The following is an 18,311-nucleotide window of genomic DNA, read 5'->3' on the forward strand; positions in this document are numbered from 1 at the left end:
TTTCTTCTTCTTCTCTTTCTTCTTCTTCTTCATTTAGTTCTTTTTCTTCTTCATTTACTTCTTTTTCTTCTTCTTCTTCTTCTTCCGTTTTCTCTTTCTCCTCCTCCTCCTTCTTCTTCATTTCATCTGCTTTCCTGTAAATCCTTCTTGTTCTTTACTTCCAGAAACTCATTTTTCGTTCCAGGAACTCGTTTTTTCGTCTCAGTGTGAAACTCTTATTTTCGCTCAATCATTGGACCACATCCTTCTCTCTCCTTCTCCACTCTGGCAGATACATGAAATACTTCCAACACATTGTGTGTGTTTTTCTCTGAACCAAACATTAAGGATGGTTTTCATTAGTGTGTTTTCTTTCCCACAGGCTGTTCAGTGGATGTAATAACCTGCACATGTTTGGTCCTGCTTTAATCTGAAGGAACGCGTCCACACGTCCCACTCATTTATATTCAACACATTTCACCCAGTCCACTTCAGATTGGGCTAAATACACACATCTATGTCCTCTTCTATGTTCTTTTTGCACTTATGACTGTTTTCATCGTCCGTAGTTTCATTATCTCGGTAAATCCATAATAAATCCAGTGAATCTGTGACTTTTCATCACCTGAATCAGACCAGTGTTTGAACGGTTTCATTCAGTGACAGGAGTACTGCGTCTGTCTGTTATAATAAATACAGTAACAGGGGCGAGTCATGGCATTGAAACCATGGAAACCCAACTGTGGGCCCCCAGTGAGCCCCTGTGGCTCCTCCCACCCCTGTGGCTCCTCCCACCCCCATCAGCGCTCTGAACGCACAGGCCGTGTTTCTGTTCATACATGTGCCTTAAACCCAGAATAAGTGGAGGTTTTTCAAAGGGACCGTTTTTAGGGCTGTTTGAAAATATGGGTTCTGCAACATATCGCAATATTTCATTTCACAATATTGTATCGATATTAAAAAGAACTGTATCAATATTTTTAGGTATTTATTCAAATGCAGATATGGCTGAGGTTCATTTTTGTTTTTCTTTTTGTTTATATTTCATTTATTATTATTTAACACTTTTTTAATAAATACTGGTTCTTTGAATCCTCCTAAAAGCACTTGTTTCTGTCTGAGAGGCAGATGTTCGTTCCTTTGTTTGGATTGAACTCAAATCCTGTTCCGATGTTAGTTGTGAACTGATAGAATCTGAACATTTGAACAGGATCTTTTTTTTTAATTGATTTATTTCAAATATGGAAATGATACAAGCTTCCTGAATACTACTAACTGACTTCTTTGCACAACATCATATAGAAATGAAAATTCAAGGAAGCATAAAATAATGACACACACAAAAAGAAAAAGAAAAAAGTCATATTTGAAAAGGAGTGAGAAGATGCAGAGCTCATATTAGCTCCAACCCCTTTGTCTAAACCAACAATATGTACATACACACACACACATAGATAGATAGATAGATAGATAGATAGATAGATAGATAGATAGATAGATAGATAGATAGATAGATAGATAGATAGATAGATAGATAGATAGATAGATAGATAGATAGATAGATAGATAGATAGATAGATAGATAGATAGATAGATAGATAGATAGATAGATAGATGTACTACTCAGATAAAGTTAGGGATATTCGGCTGGCTTTGGATGACATTTCAGGACGAACCTTAAATGCACTTTAACCTTTCCAGGTGAACTTAATGTGACCTTCTCTAAACTTTTGAATGCACACGTCCAACAATCCAGTGTTTCAGGACTTTTTGAAAAACTTGCTGTTCTTTAACAAGGAGCTTAAGAGAAAAATTCACAACAGGTGTTTGATCCATGAATCCACCACTAAAGTTCCTGGTTCAGTTACAGTTGGTATTTAAACAGTCCTCCTCATCATGCTGCTCACATTTGGACTTCATGAGACCAAGATGACACCTAACAATTCATCAACAGTACCTCGTCATTGCAAGGCTTCAAACAGGACGTTCTCAGACGGAAGTGGGCACTGAGCTCACAGTGTCACAGAGGGTCATCAGCAGGATGGACCAGAGATACAGAGACTGGAAGAGTCCCAGAAAGGCACAGAAGAGGACGTCCTTTGGCCACATCCCACACTGATGACCGCTTCATTGTGAACAGTACCCTGTGGAACCAGATGATGAATGCCACTGAACTCCAGGCACATTTAAGGGAGGTCAGAGGTACCCAAGTGTCATGTCAGAGTATTCAAAACCGTTTACATCAGCCTGGTCTGCATACTAGAGGACCTGCAAAGGCACCTGAACACACCACCCTACTGCATCCTTCAGACTGGAACTCCATCTGCAAATGGACGTCCATCAGTCCTGGTGCATCTACAGCCTGTCCGTCCATGGGAGTGGATCTCTCCTTCACTGTGGTTCTCCCTGAGGTTTCTCCCTTTTTCCACTGGGTTTTGAGTTTTTCCTTGCTGAGAAGGAGGGTCTAAGGACGGGGGATGCCCTGGACATGACTCATTTTCTTGCTGTTTATTTAACTGTTGATGTCTACACCCAACTGACTCTGTAAAGCCCTTTGAGATAACCTTGTTGTGATATTGGGCTATACAAATAAAATTGAATTGAATTGAACCACCAGGCACAGGCAACATCGTTTTGCATGGGCCAAGGAGCCAGGGACCAGTGGGCCTCAGAGGGACCAGTAGGCCTCAGAGGGACCAGTGGGCCTCAGAGGGACCAGTGGGCCTCAGAGGGACCAGTGGGCCTGAGAGGGACCAGTGGGCCTCAGAGGGACCAGTGGGCCTGAGAGGGACCAGTGGGGCTCAGAGGGACCAGTGGGCCTCAGAGGGACCAGTGGGCCTGAGAGGGACCAGTGGGCCTCAGAGGACCAGTGGGCCTCAGTGCTGTTCTGTGATGAAAGTCAACTTACGTTGAGTAGAAATGATGGCCGCCAACGATGTAGGAATCTTCAAGGAAAGCGTTACGCATCAGCCACTGTTGTCACCAGACGAGCCTTTGGTGGTGTTCCGGTGTGGGCAGGTGTGTCTGGTCCACACAGAAGTGCCCTACACTTTGCCCATAGGACCTGAATAACATCATTAATGCAGTCATTGTGTCCCTGCATGAACAACACAGGCCCAGTTTCACCTTCATGGACGACAGTGCTCCAGCTCACACACAGGAACATTTTGTGATAGAACATTAGATCCTGTTGTGGTCAAATAAGAATGTGTTTAGTATTTGTGCAGATTTCTGCTGTTATTCAATTCTTCAAAGAAATATTCATTTTTTAAAATTGCCTTTTTAACAGTGTCATGATAAATCATGATATGTGGTATCTCCAGATTCTTGCCGGTACACAGCGCTACACATTAAAGTGAAGACCAGATTAGCTCTGGATGTTCGACGCCGTCCTCATTCACATGAAACATGGTTTAATTTGACTGGTTTTCTCTGTAACGGGCTCCAGTGTAATTCTATTTACTGTGATGATGCCTTTCAGTCCCGTTGGAGGAACAAAACGCTGCGTATATTTCCCATGATATGAGCGGTATTACAGAAGCATCCAATCCCATCTAATTCAAAGCCCATCCCGGGTATTTAGGACATAATTGAATGAAATGGCTCTCACACAGGCTGTGAACCCAGACACTTGGACTCCAATTATATTATTGTTGATGAGACGCTTTAACAGAGATGATAAAAGCTGATGGGGCTGCGTTAAGGCGTCATCAGCCGAACATTCACTGGACTGGAACGCTTTCAACACGTTGCTTTGTTCAGGATCATTGGGCAAAAATTCAAGTGTGACCATATTCCATTTTTTTGTTTTTTTTTTTCAAAACAGGAAACTAAACCCGACCCCGGACCTGGACTCCTGGTTCTGAGCTGAACCCCTGTGTTTTCTGTAGCTCCTCTCAGATCATACAGACGCCTGGACTTCATTTAACTGCTCGTTTGTTTAATGGCTCTGAATAATGACTTTAATTTTGTATGTGATACAACTTATTAAATATGGAGCTTCTTTGAAAACATTATGAGAGACTAAAAGGTACTAACGAACTAATTAAGTAAACACATAAATAAACACATTAACCCACACAGACCCAGAGCTACTTTTATCTCAGTTCCCAAATAGATTTTTCTCTATATTTAACTTTTCTAAAGTGATTTATAACCATTTATTGTAATATTATTGTCTGTATTTGACATTTTTAAGTGTAAATCCTGTATTTTTTTTCTTTTTTTAATATATTTAGTTCAGTGATCAGGTAGACTTTTGTAAAAGGCTCAAATTAAAGTTGATGGTTATTACAACAGAAACAGATCAGACTGAATAAACTGTGTGTTTTTCAGTCCAGTCTGTCCTGAACACAAACCCAGTGTGTCCATCCACTGTCACTGATCCAACTGCATGGGTTTGACTGGAGAAGCAATGTTGGAGAAGATGACGGTGTTTCAACGGTAACTACTGAGCCTCTGAACGTCCAAATATGGTCATAACTGATGACCATGAAAAGATGAAGAACTGTATTTGACACCAATTATTGACATGGATTAATCAGATTAGTGGATCAAAAGGAATTAAACAGTTTAGATCAGTAGATGGATTAGGTCAAAGGTGGACGTTTGGGTCTGTAAGGGTTAAAGGTGGACGTTTGGGTCTGTAAGGGTTAAAGGTGGACGTTTGGGTCTGTAAGGGTTAAAGGTGGACGTTTGGGTCTGTAAGGGTTAAAGGTGGACGTTTGGGTCTGTAAGGGTTAAGGTGGACGTTTGGCTCTGTATAGGGTAAAGGTGGACGTTTGGTCTGTAAGGGTTTAAAGGTGGACGTTTGGGTCTCTTAAGGGTTAAAGGTGGACGTTGGGTCTGTAAGGGTAAAGGTGGACGTTTGGGTCTGTAAGGGTTAAAGGTGGACGTTTGGGTCTTTAAGGGTTAAAGGTGGACGTTTGGGTGTGTAATGGTTAAAGGTGGACGTTTGGGCCTTTAAGGGTTAAAGTGGACGTTTGGGTCTGTAAGGGTTTAAAGGTGGACGTTTGGGTCTGTAAGGGTTAAAGGTGGACGTTTGGGTCTTTAAGGGTTAAAGGTGGACGTTTGGGTCTGTAAGGGTTAAAGGTGGACGTTTGGGTCATGTAAGGGTTAAAGGTGGACGTTTGGGTCTGTAAGGGTTAAGGTGGACGTTTGGGTCTGTAAGGGTTAAAGGTGGACGTTTGGGTCTTTAAGGGTTAAAGGTGGACGTTTGGGTCTGTAAGGGTTTAAAGGTGGACGTTTGGGTCTTTAAGGGTTAAAGGTGGACGTTTGGGTCTTTAAGGGTTAAAGGTGGACGTTTGGGTCTTTAAGGGTTAAAGGTGGACGTTTGGGTCTGTAAGGGTTAAAGGTGGACGTTTGGGTCTTTAAGGGTTAAAGGTGGACGTTTGGGTCTTAAGGGTTAAAGGTGGACATTTGGGTCTTTAAGGGTTAAAGGTGGACGTTTGGGTCTTTAAGGGTTAAAGGTGGACATTTGGGTCTTTAAGGGTTAAAGGTGGACGTTTGGGTCTGTAAGGTTAAAGGTGGACGTTTGGGTCTTAAGGGTTAAAGGTGGACGTTTGGGTCTGTAAGGGTTAAAGGTGGACGTTTGGGTCTGTAAGGGTTAAAGGTGGACGTTTGGGTCTGTAAGGGTTAAAGGTGGATGTTTGGGTCTGTAAGGGTTAAAGGTGAACGTTTGGGTCTGTAAGGGTTAAAGGTGGACGTTTGGCTCTGTAAGGGTTAAAGGTGGACGTTTGGGTCTGTAAGGGTTAAAGGTGGACGTTTGGGTCTGTAAGGGTTAAAGGTGGACGTTTGGGTCTGTAAGGGTTAAAGGTGGATGTTTGGGTCTGTAAGGGTTAAAGGTGAACGTTTGGGTCTGTAAGGGTTAAAGGTGGACGTTTGGGCTCTGTAAGGGTTAAAGGTGGACGTTTGGGTCTGTAAGGGTTAAAGGTGGACGTTTGGGTCTGTAAGGGTTAAAGGTGGACGTTTGGGTCTTTAAGGGTTAAAGGTGGACGTTTGGGTCTGTAAGGGTTAAAGGTGGACGTTTGGGTCTGTAAGGGTTAAAGGTGGACGTTTGGGTCTGTAAGGGTTAAAGGTGGATGTTTGGGTCTGTAAGGGTTAAAGGTGGACGTTTGGGTCTTTAAGGGTTAAAGGTGGACGTTTGGGTCTGTAAGGGTTAAAGGTGGACATTGGGTCTGTAAGGGTTAAAGGTGGACGTTTGGGTGTGTAAGGGTTAAAGGTGGACGTTTGGCTCTGTAAGGGTTTAAAGGTGGACGTTTGGTCTTTAAGGGTTAAAGGTGGACGTTTGGGTCTTTAAGGGTTAAAGGTGGACGTTTGGGTCTGTAAGGGTTAAAGGTGGACGTTTGGGTCTTTAAGGGTTAAAGGTGGACGTTTGGGTCTGTAAGGGTTAATTTAATACATAAATGGATCATACACAGAAAATAAAAAAAATAAATCATACAGTTCAGTGTGTGGTCCGAGTGTGAAACTGGTTTATGGGTTATAACTGTTGCCTCTGTCCATGGTGCTGAACTACAAACTGGTTTTAGGTTATAACTGTGGCCTCTGTCCATGGTGCTGAACTACAAACTGGTTTTAGGTTATAACTGTGGCCTCTGTCCATGGTGCTGAACTACAAACTGGTTTATAGGTTATAACTGTGGCCTCTGTCCATGGTGCTGAACTTCAAACTGGTTTATAGGTTATAACTGTGGCCTCTGTCCATGGTGCTGAACTACAAACTGGTTTATAGGTTATAACTGTGGCCTCTGTCCATGGTGCTGAACTACAAACTGGTTTTAGGTTATAACTGTGGCCTCTGTCCATGGTGCTGAACTACAAACTGGTTTATAGGTTATAACTGTTGCCTCTGTCCATGGTGCTGAACTTCAAACTGGTTATAGGTTATAACTGTGGCTTCTGTCCATGGTGCTGAACTACAAACTGGTTTATAGGTTATAACTGTTGCCTCTGTCCATGGTGCTGAACTACAAACTGGTTTATAGGTTATAACTGTGGCCTCTGTCCATGGTGCTGAACTTCAAACTGGTTTATAGGTTATAACTGTGGCCTCTGTCCATGGTGCTGAACTACAAACTGGTTTATAGGTTATAACTGTGGCCTCTGTCCATGGTGCTGAACTACAAACTTGGCTATGGGTTACAACTGTGGCCTCTGTCTATGGTGCTGATCTACAAACCGGTTTATGGGTTATAACTATGGTCCCTGTCCATGGTGCTGAACTACAAACTGGTTTTAGGGGCTATAACTGTGGCCTCTGTCCATGGTGCTGAACCAGTGACTTTGGGCCCTTTCACTGATAATGTCATCAGACTTTTTGGGGTCAGTAATGGAATATTAGAACTTTGGTCAAAGCATAAACGTTGGACTGGAAACCTTCCATTGACGTCTTTGTCCAAATGTCTTTGCATTACTTTTACATTGTACACATGGACGAGGCCTGGACACACAACTGGACAGTAATCCTTAATTTAATAATATTCCGTTGTGTAGAAACAGCCCACTTTCACTCATATAGAAAAATATACGTTTTCTATTTAAAAAAGATAAAGAGTTATTTATTTTGTCCCATTTTTACCTGCAGACATTGTTCCATCACTGAAAACGCTGTCTTACAAAAACTAACGTACATGTGATTCTGGCTCAAACAGGTAATGTAGTTTTGGTGTTCAAGCGGACGGAGAAAATGACCTTTGGTTCACCTCATGAGTTGAAGGACCAGTGGTTATTGAACACTTTTTTTTCGTTCTACGTATTTAAGACAAATTCAAGTTCCAGTTTCACATAAAAGCCATTTGCTTCATTTTACCTGATGTTGGAGATGATCTGACGTCCTCCTAGAGCCAGTTCTGTTGGAGCCGACGGGAAGGGACTGAAAGTTGGAACGACACTGACGGCTGAAAAAAACAGAACAAAAAAGGAACATTGAACTTCTCCACCCAAACCCCTTTTTCTAGGACTCATTCTGGTCTCATCTGTTGGATTTGGACCCTTCCATCATTGACGTGGGAGCTTGTCTTTAAAACGTTCCTCTCTTAATTAGACCTCAGGGTAAATAATAGATTTTCTGCAGAGATTCTGTTGAATAAAGCACCTTTTCCTCTCAGCATTACTTGACCTCTGACCCCTCAGCTTCCTGTTGCTCCGCCCCTTTACCTTTTCTACGGTCACTTCTGCCTCCAAAAAGCCAACATGGTGACTGCCAAATTCCAAACTGGCTTCAAAATGGCCGTTCATACTCGGTCCTCATCCATCGTGCTGTTAGAGGTAGAATAAAAATCCAGTCCCGTCTGTCTTTTTGGATCCAGAAGCAGACTGGTTTCAGCTCCACTTCTGTCTGTGTTGGACTACGCTGATGTCTTCTACATGCTCGGCTCCTCCCATAGCTGACACTCATTGGTCACTGTGGATCATGGAGCTCTGAGCTTCATCACCAGTTTCAAATCTCTCACTCATCATTGTTTGCTTTATGCTGGTGTTGGATGGTCGTCTCTCACTCGCAGACTGAGTCACTGACCAGTGCATTTTAATGTCTAAGTCTGTTCTAGGTCTGCTCCATCCCACCTTCTGACCTACATCAGTCAGAGAACCACAGACACTTCTTTTTTTTTTTTTAAACTTGTCTTGTCCTTCATCCTAACAGTAGAATGGTAGTCTGGATCCTTTTGGTGCTGAACACATTTGTTTCGCCAAGGGAAACTTCATAACGTATGTGAGGATCCACTTGGTATTCTCCTGTGTTTATTATGAGTTTTGTTGAACCACATGTCGCTGCCGTACCTGACATATGGGGTGGGGGGGTGGGGGGTGGTGACGACCCTCACAAGAAAGTATCAACAATAAAACAGTAACAACCATGGAGATAATTAAAATGATAACAATAACTAGAACCAGAACTGAGTAAAACTGGGCAGAACAGAAAAGCACAAAACAAACAAAACTACAATAAAAATTAAATACATCAGACCTTTTACATGATGAGTATAAGAAAAGAAAGCATGAACAGAATATCATACACCACGTCCGCCCAAATAACACCAGGAACAAACCACAGACACTTCGAACCTTCATTCTCTGGATCTTTTCTTTGCGTCTGTTCCTAAAGTTAGAACTGAACAGGAAGAACAGGCCTTCAGATCCACCTGGAACCAACTGCAAAAAGACCTGAAACTTAAAGGTCTGGCTTCGTTGGACACTTTTAGGAGGATGTTGTACGACTTAGATCAGGGCTGGGCAGGTCCTCCAGGTCCGGTATCCTGCATGTTTCAGATGTTTCCCTCTTCCAACACGCCTGGTTCACATGATCAGCCTGTCATCCAGTTCTGCAGAAGAACAATACTGACCTTCAGGGGGACTGCAAGAGGAACCATCGAAAACAGTGTTTTTCAACCTTGGGGTCGGGACCCCATGTGGGGTCACCAGCAATTCAAATGGGGTCACCTGAAATTTCTAGTAATAAAAAAAAAATATATATATATATATATATATATATATATATATATATATATATATATATATATATATATATATATATATATATATATATATATATATATATATATATAATAAAAAAATATATGGTGAGTTAAGAGAGATAATCCCAGTACATAAGACATGACAAACTGAGTGTGAAACTGTAGCTCTGTGGTTCTGTTTGTGTCACATGTTCACTGTGGTCAGTTTCAGATGCTGCAGCTCTTTCATAATTCCTAGTTTCAGTTCTTGTTTGTTCAGTATTCATTGTCCTCCTTGTAAATCCCAGCTGGACTGACTGGACATACCCTCAGCCTTTGTGCAGTAATCTACACCTGGATTTCCTGCCTCTGTCCACAGGAATATTTGAAACATAGTACAGCAAAGTCTTACATGATCCAAAACAAATACATTTTGGTCAAAAATGTATTTGTTTTGAATGTCTGGGGTCGCCAGAAATTTGTGATGTTAAAATGAGGTCATGAGTAAAAACAGGTTGGAAACCGCTGATCTAAAACATACAGGATACCGGCCCTGGAGGACCAGGAGCCCCCCCCCCCCCTTTATTTTCACCTCATGGGCACTTTTTCCAAAGCTGACTGTGGAAGGTCTGAGTGGACTGGGTTTGGGTTGAAAACTTGTTTTTGTTGGATGTATAGTTTGTGTGTGTCACTGTTTCCTGAACTGCTGCCCTCTGGACCAGGACTGGTGGAACACACATGGACAGTCTGAAAGAGGGGTTCTGCTTAAACAAAGGTCCAGTAAACATGGACTCTGGACCAGAACAGACCAGAACCATGGACTCTGGACCAGAACAGACCAGAACCACGGACTCTGGACCAGAACAGACCAGAACCACGGACTCTGGACCAGAACAGACCAGAACCACGGACTCTGGACCAGAACAGACCAGAACCATGGACTCTGGACCAGAACAGACCAGAACCACGGACTCTGGACCAGAACAGACCAGAACCACGGACTCTATTTTTTTTTTTTTACGCACATGAATTCAGACCAAAGCAGAAAAACACTCACGCGCACTTTCTCCTTTTTACTAAATTCAGTTCCGCGGCTCTGAGGGCGAAACCGACAAATCAGATGATGCATTATGGGATATTATTGGATTTCATTGTGCTGTGTCCTCGTGACCTGGCCGTGTCCTCCGTGGGGGGGTGTGGGGGGGTTGTTCCTCAGAGCGGATAAAAGGCTGATGGAGCTGCATCTCATCCCAGTTCTTTGGACGCAGACCAAGTTCATCCTCCAGGAGACAGACGGACCTGTTCAAGGTAAAGAAGGACAGGAGTGGAGGACCCACGGAGGACCCACGGAGGACCCACGGAGGGACCTGTGACCTCAGTAACCCTGCTCATCTGTTTCTGTTTTGTCTTTAAGATGCAGAGGTGCTTTGGGATTTTTTGCGTCTCTCTCATCTTCTGCGCGACTCTTTCTGAAACCATCGGCCTGGTGATCGCGGTAAGATCCGTTTCAGATCCGTTTCACACTGTTAAAAAAACCCCAAAAAAAACAGTATTATTCCAGCAGCAGGGGCGCCGAAAAAATACTGTAAAATAACGGAAAATAACCATCTCATAAAAATACGGTAATTTTCCATCATTCAAATACAGTTTTTTGCCCTAACTTTACATAAGATTTTACATATTTTTTTGACTTTTTAATGTTTAATAAAGAATATTTACATGTATTAAAACAATCCAATTCCCTCCATATATATATATATATATATATATATATATATATATATATATATATATATATATATATATATATAATTTTCAGTGAGACTCAGTTGTCCAATCCACTGATAAAAACTGTACTTGGACAGTTTATCAGTGCTTATACATGTTATACATTCACAAAAATACATTTATTCAACAGTTTTGTTGTGAAACCTCCTGTAATTACACAAGATATTTGTCAATTAAACAAGTCTGGTTCAACTGACAGAACTAATACTTCTGTTACCGTTAACTGTCGGTAATTTTATCTTATTTTTTATTTTTTTTTTATAGTATTAAACTTTAAATTAACAGTTTAATCCCATAAATAGAAAATAATATTTGTGAAATTAAGATACATTTGTAACTGCACTGATCTGCCTTGGCGGAGGTCTGCGCTCCGAGTGCTTCGAGTATTATTTCTGTCATATTCTAAACACAGTGTTTAACATTAATAAATGCATATATCTGTGCAAAACACATGTGAATATAATGTTAATATTATTAGTATGTTGTAAATATTATAAATAAATGTATATGATCTTGATAATTAAAATAAAACTGTTTAATTTGATATTTCCTTTTGTTGTCCGTCTGTGACATTTGTCTAAACTCTTTCTGTTTAGGTTTGATCATATATGTTTTTCCTCTATAACCAGTTCTCAGTTTGTAAAACAGAGGGTTTCAGGTTCAAACTGAATACATCTGAGGAGGAGAATGTCACAGGAACTTGGGTGAGAAGAACTGTGGAATTCTGGAACAAAATAGACGTTCATTTCTGTCCTTCTGTGACGCAGTAGTTTTTGTTTGTTTGCTTGTTTGTTTGTTTGTTTGTTTTAAATATTTTTCATTTACAAATATTTAAATTAAATGTTTCCCTTTGAGTCTGTGGTGTTTGGTCTGTGGGACCTGTTTTCATTCTTTATTAAAAGACAAACGATGAGTTATTCTTTTTTCAATGCATTTTTTCCTCTCATATCTGGATTCTATAACATTTTATTAACTAGAAGCACTCGTAGAGCACAGACCTCCGCCAAGGCAGATCAGTGCCCCCCCCCATCACCACCAAATTTTAATCATTTGTTCCTTGTGCCAGTATCAACATTTCCTAAAACTTTCATCCAAATCCGTCCAGAACTTTGTGAGTTATCTGAACAGACAGACAGACAGACAGACGCCGGCTAAAACAGAACCTCCTTGGCGGAGGTAAAAAAAAAAAAAAAAAAAAAAATCTAACTAAAAAGGAATAGCATTTTAATTCATAAATGTGATCTAGTAAAGGCAGAAGGTAAATATTAAGCACAGATGCTTTTTAGGTTGTTTGTAAATGGGTTGAAGTAAACATCTGTTGAGTTGGATTTTGTTGAATTAAAAACCTCCACATGCAGCATTCCCGCCACCCCCATGAACACAGATGTGAACACCACACCAGGGTTCAGCTTCTGTGGGATACTGCTCTGAAACTGCTCTGAAACTGCTCTGCTTCAACACTTAGGAGTCCAAATGCAGTGGGCGGTCCTTCCGGGACACCCGTGACCCCGCCCACCAGCTCTGTATGGACAGTGTCATGAAAAAACTCCTGTTATGATTAGTTCATGGTTCTTCAATCAGAAACAGAGAAAAGTGAATAAACAGTGTCTTTTTCAGTCTAACCTGTCCCAAACAAACTCACATCTGTTCAGTGTAAACTCACACAACACTGAAACCTCTGAAATGACCTGTTTATGGATCATTTACCACAGGAAATGTCACTGCATTTATTTAGATTTATCTGTATTGGATATATTTATTTAGATTTATCTGTATTGGATATATTTATTTAGATTTATCTGTATTGGATATATTTATCTGTATTGGATATATTTATTTAGATTTATCTGTATTGGATATATGTGTTTATATTCCAAACTGCACAGTTCATGGGGTCAAAGTTCGCACATGTGTGAAAACACCAGAAGTACATAAATAATACGGGGCTAAAACTAATATGTGACTGTGCACTTTTCAGAGGTAACTGAAGATCAATGAATGAAGGGATTTTTTTTTTTTCACTGAACTGGTCCAGGTCTTCATGTGTGGACTGGACCAGGTTAGGTCCTGTAGGTCTACGGACTGAAACCAACAGAAATACTGTTTTTAACTTGTGTCGGTTATTTTTTGTGACATAAACAAAGATTTATGCAACTGTTAATGCACATGTCCACCATTATCCAACATAAGATGATTACGTCCTGTGTAGATGAATGTTCTTATTTCATGTATCGGCCGATATGTCGGGTATCGGCTTCTTCAGGCCAGGCCGACCCATGAGTCTAGCACAGTTCATACACCAGACAGTTCACAGGGTTTTAGGAAAATGGAAAAGAGACAGATTAAAAACACACAGTTACAATTAAAACATAAATAATAATGAATTAAAATCAAATCAAAGGTCAGAGGTCAGATGGAACCCTTCAGCTGTTCTGTGTCCAGTTGAACAGAACCTGTTTCAGCCTGGACTGAAACTGTCCCAGTCCAGGTCTGAGCCTGTCCCACATGTCAGCTGATGAACTGAAACACAGCTTCACCTGCTTAGTCCGGACCCTGGGACCAGCACAGGACCAGGCCCTGAGGGTCTGAGACCAGTCCATGAGGGTCTGAGGGTCTGAGGGTCTGAGACCAGGCCCTGAGGGTCTGAGGGTCTGAGACCAGGCCCTGAGGGTCTGAGGGTCTCAGACCAGGCCCTGAGGGTCTGAGACCAGGCCTTGAGGGTCTTAGGGCCTGAGACCAGGCCCCTGAGGGTCTGAGGGTCTGAGACCAGTCCATGAGGGTCTGAGGGTCTGGGATATTAGGGGCTTTAAAAATGTCAGTATTTTTAAAGCTCCTAATATCAGTATCGGCATTGGCCCAAAAATCCCAGAACAGTTGGGCTGGACTGTATATGTATCTGTATGGACCGGTCTAATCTCTGGGTGTCTGTGTGGACCGGTCTAATCTCTGGGTGTCTGTGTGGACCGGTCTAATCTCTGGGTGTCTCTGTGGACCGGTCTAATCTCTGGGTGTCTGTGTGGACCGGTCTAATCTCTGGGTGTCTGTGTGGATCGGTCTAATCTCTGGGTGTCTCTGTGGACCGGTCTAATCTCTGGGTGTCTGTGTGGACCGGTCTAATCTCTGGGTGTCTGTGTGGATCGGTCTAATCTCTGGGTGTCTGTTGGTTCTGCAGGCGAAGGAGAAGCGAGGTTGGACTCTGAACAGCGCTGGGTACCTCCTAGGTCCCCGTAAGTACCACTAAAGTGACTGTCCACACTGTTCTGCACATGAGCGTTCTTACCGGTGTATCACACACATTTAAACAGACTCACATGGACAGAGTTGAAGAATTACGGCTCACAGGTTGAAATATTCGACTGTACGGTAAAAAAACAGGTCATTTGTGAATATTTTGGTTCTATTATATTTAATAGATTTAAAGTTGATTAAATGCATTTTAAAGGTTTTGTGTTTGACCCTTTTGTACATTTGCCAGAATTAAAACTACAAAAAAAAAAAAAAAAAAATTCACAAGAAAAGTAGATTGTTGTTAAGTATTTGTCAAACATGCTGTGAAATTTCCTAAATATTTCCCCACAACTCGACCACAATAGAACTGTAGATGAACTGAAGCTCTGCTAAAGATGTGGATAATGAATGAACATTAGTTAACGTGATCAATATTTACTAATGTTGAACTCATAGTGAACAAATGTGTGATATTTAATTAATGCTGTTCATGTCAACCATCATGTTAATGTTAAAAACAATACGAACATTCGTTTAAACTAGAACTTTTAATTAACAGTTAATTCATCGTTTCTACTGCAGTAACTTCTGTTTTTGTAAAGTGTTACTAAAATGTTTTACACGTGTATCGTCACTTTGGTATATTTACGACATTTCCAGTCTTTTGGAACATGGACTTTTTCATGTGACGTTCACGAAGGTCAGTGTTTAAACCTGCATTAATTATGAGTTTAATGAATGAACAGAAGTATATTCAACACAATAATGTTGTTAACGGTTCTATTCCTTTGTTTCTTTCGTGTTGTTCTGTCAGAATAGTCACATGTTCATATTTCAGATGTAGATACAGAACTTTTCTAATGTGGTTGACATTCCGACTCAGTGATTTTCGTGCTTTTCATTGCGAACATTCTCAGGTCCTTCAGCTCCGTCACATCTTCAACCTCGTGCAGACTTTTCTGTTCCATGTTGAGTAGAAGCTCAACTTTAAAACCTGAGTTCATCTGAAAACACCCACAGCTCATTTTGTGGTGACGTCCAAATGAATTTGTCTCGACATTCAACCTCTTCGCAGTGATTCATAACCATGTGTTACGACAACGTATTAGCGCCACATCGGAAACATAAAGACATTTGTCACTACGAGAACAGTGTCATAAAATATCGAGATTAAACCCATTTTTTATGAAAACAAAGTTGTAGTTTAAAAAAACCTCATAATTCAGCCAAAATAATGTTGTACTTTAATGAGATTAAAGTTGTAATATTTTGAAAATAAATTTGCAATAGTGCGATAAAAAGTCATAATTTAGAAACTGTAACCTTTAAGTAAGTTCAGTCAGTTACTCCAAATCCACTCAGTTCTTACAATGAAACAAATCCAAATGTGTGCGAACTGTCTTCAGAGTCCTTCGACTAATGCTAATGTGTGGATGGTGGGTGGGGCTAATAGTCTCAGTATTTTGTGGGCGGGACTAATAGTCTCAGTATTAGGTGGGCGGGGCTAGTAGGCTCAGTATTTTGTGGGTGGGGCTAATAGTCTCAGTATTCGGTGGGTGGTGCCAATAGTCTCAGTATTTGTTGTTTGTGTTTAAATCCTAAGTAAAAGTCCAACTTCTCCGAATGTTCCCGTTCTTCATTATCAGATCAGTGCGTTCGACTGGATTCTAGAAACCAGGATATTTTTCCACCTGTTTTTAAATCACGACGTTATTCTCATAATATTACCACTTCATTTTCATAAAATTATGACTCTTTTTTGTTTCCGACTTTATTCTCATAAAACTACAGGTTTTATGTTGATATTTTACGACTTTATTCTCGTGGTGACAGGTGTTTTTCTTTTCTTGCGTGGTGCTAATGCGCCGTCGTAAAGCTCAGAGTAAAGTCAAAGGTTCTTTATTTATTTTATCAAAACCGATAAAAACAAAGAAAACATGACATTTGAATCCAAACATAGCATTAATTCTACTTCAAAGTCCTTGGTCCAGCTCCATCGCTTTAATTGTTGCTGTTGGAAGGAGGACAGACTGTATTTTACCTGAATTCTTTCCATATAACAGATCAAAGTTCTGAGGGTCGGAACCATTATTCCAATTACTGCCCATCTTTAGCTGAAAGTAGGCGACAGTCATTTACTGAGTCGCCATTAGTTTGTGACATTCAGCGATAATATCCCATAATAACCTGGGCTGTGTGTCGGGTTCTTTGTTGTGCGTTGGCCCATGTGTTGCACACTCTTCTTCTTTGTCCACTCCGTCTTCTCATTTGGTCTGAGTTAAAGCCTCAGTTTGGAGCCGGGCTGTCAAACCAAAGTCTGTTCAGGTTCCACATTCAGACCTACACTGTAAAAAAACAACAACATAAAAATACAGTTTTATTCCAGCAGCAGGGGTGCCGAAAAAATACTGTAAAATAACGGAAAATAACCATCTCATAAAATATGGTAATTTTCCATAATTAAAATAAAGTTTTTTGCCCTAACTTTACATGAGATTTTGCATGCATATATATATATATATATAATTTTTTTTTTTTTTTTTACTTTTTAATGTTTAGTAACGAAAATTTACATGTATTAAAACAATCCAATTCCCTATAAATATATATATAAATAATTTTCAGTCAGACTCAGTTGTCCAATCCACTGATAAAAACTGTATTTGGACAGTTTATCAGTGCTTATACATGTTATACATTCACACAAATACATTTATTCAACATTTTTGGTGTGAAACCTCCTGTAATTACACAAGATATTTGTCAATGAACAAACAAGTCTGGTTCAACTGACAGAACTAATACTTCTGTTACTGTTAACTGTCTGTAATTTTATCTGGTTTTATTTATTTATTTTTTTTTACAGTATTGAACTTTAAATTAACAGTTTAATCTAATAAATAGAAAAGAAATATTTGTGAAATTATGACACATTTGCAAATGTATTTTAACTGTATTTTTCTGTGAAAAAAGAAAAAAAAAATTCTTTTAAAAAATGTAAATTTTATGATTATTCACAGTTACAGTTTTTTCGTGTTCTTTTCCATTTGACATGTAAAATCAGTCTGTTTTTGTCATTTCACTGATATTTTCCTGTATCTGAAAAATACAGGAAAAATCTGTAAAATTAACAGTGAAAATTCTGTTAAAAAACAGATTTTTTTTACAGTGTAGAGGATCTGAAATGGGCCGGACCGCTCCAGTACCAACAGAACCACAGAGACGCCAAACTATTCCCTGGGTTTAACAACAGTGGTGCGCAAGCTTTTTTCTGCCAACAATTGGGGGGGGGGGTGAGGTTCTAGTGCTCCATAACTGTTCGTCGAGTGGTGTGTGTATGTGTGTGTGTGTGGGGGGGGGTTGCAGCATTCCGTATGAAGTTATCGAGGTGGTGGTGGGGGGGGGGGTTTGGGAAGGCTACTGCTAAGAAAAATTCCGCCATGTTAGTAACACTGTAGCAATTTTTTACCGGGCTAATGCTAATGCTTCATTTCGTGGGGACGTGGATATTTCCTGAAACTACGCCATGTTTACAGAGCAGTTTTTTTGAAAACGACAAAGAAAAAGAAGGGAAGGATGGGAAAGGCTGCGGTTTGGTGTGGACGTGGCCTGTCTGAGCAGTAGCCCACTAACAAACGTTAGAGGGGCGTTAGCCTGACGTCAGTCGGACTGTAATCAGCTGTTCTTAAAGGGCCCAGATTATTTAGACGAGTGAAAAGTCCGACTGCTAATCTAATATACTGATGAATATAAGGGGAAACAAAAGTCCCATTTGTTGTTCAGGTTCATTAGGACGTTGTCGGTATTTTCTTACCTGTGAATGAAACATGAGAAAAAGTTAGCGAAGGTTAGCGAACTGAC

General features: G+C 40.5%; 1 protein-coding gene and 1 long non-coding RNA gene across 2 annotated transcripts in view; both read left to right on the forward strand.

The window, feature by feature from the left end:
* The first annotated feature begins 364 nt into the window (after window positions 1-364).
* Window positions 365-9,349, forward strand: LOC115416226 (uncharacterized). The gene is made up of 3 exons (XR_003934931.1): window positions 365-375; window positions 3,545-3,554; window positions 9,218-9,349. It is a non-coding gene; the product is annotated as an uncharacterized LOC115416226 (long non-coding RNA).
* Window positions 9,350-10,655: 1,306 nt separating this feature from the next.
* Window positions 10,656-18,311, forward strand: part of gal (galanin/GMAP prepropeptide) — a 32,664-nt gene continuing 25,008 nt past the window's right edge. Inside the window, exons 1-3 of the mRNA XM_030129970.1 lie at window positions 10,656-10,742; window positions 10,849-10,929; window positions 14,395-14,449. Of these exons, the coding sequence (XP_029985830.1) occupies window positions 10,849-10,929; window positions 14,395-14,449 (136 nt within the window). The 5' untranslated portion in view covers window positions 10,656-10,742. The remainder of the gene's footprint in view (window positions 10,743-10,848; window positions 10,930-14,394; window positions 14,450-18,311) is intronic.

This window comes from Sphaeramia orbicularis, unplaced genomic scaffold (assembly GCF_902148855.1).
Source record: "Sphaeramia orbicularis unplaced genomic scaffold, fSphaOr1.1, whole genome shotgun sequence".
Taxonomy (NCBI): Eukaryota; Metazoa; Chordata; class Actinopteri; order Kurtiformes; family Apogonidae; genus Sphaeramia; species Sphaeramia orbicularis.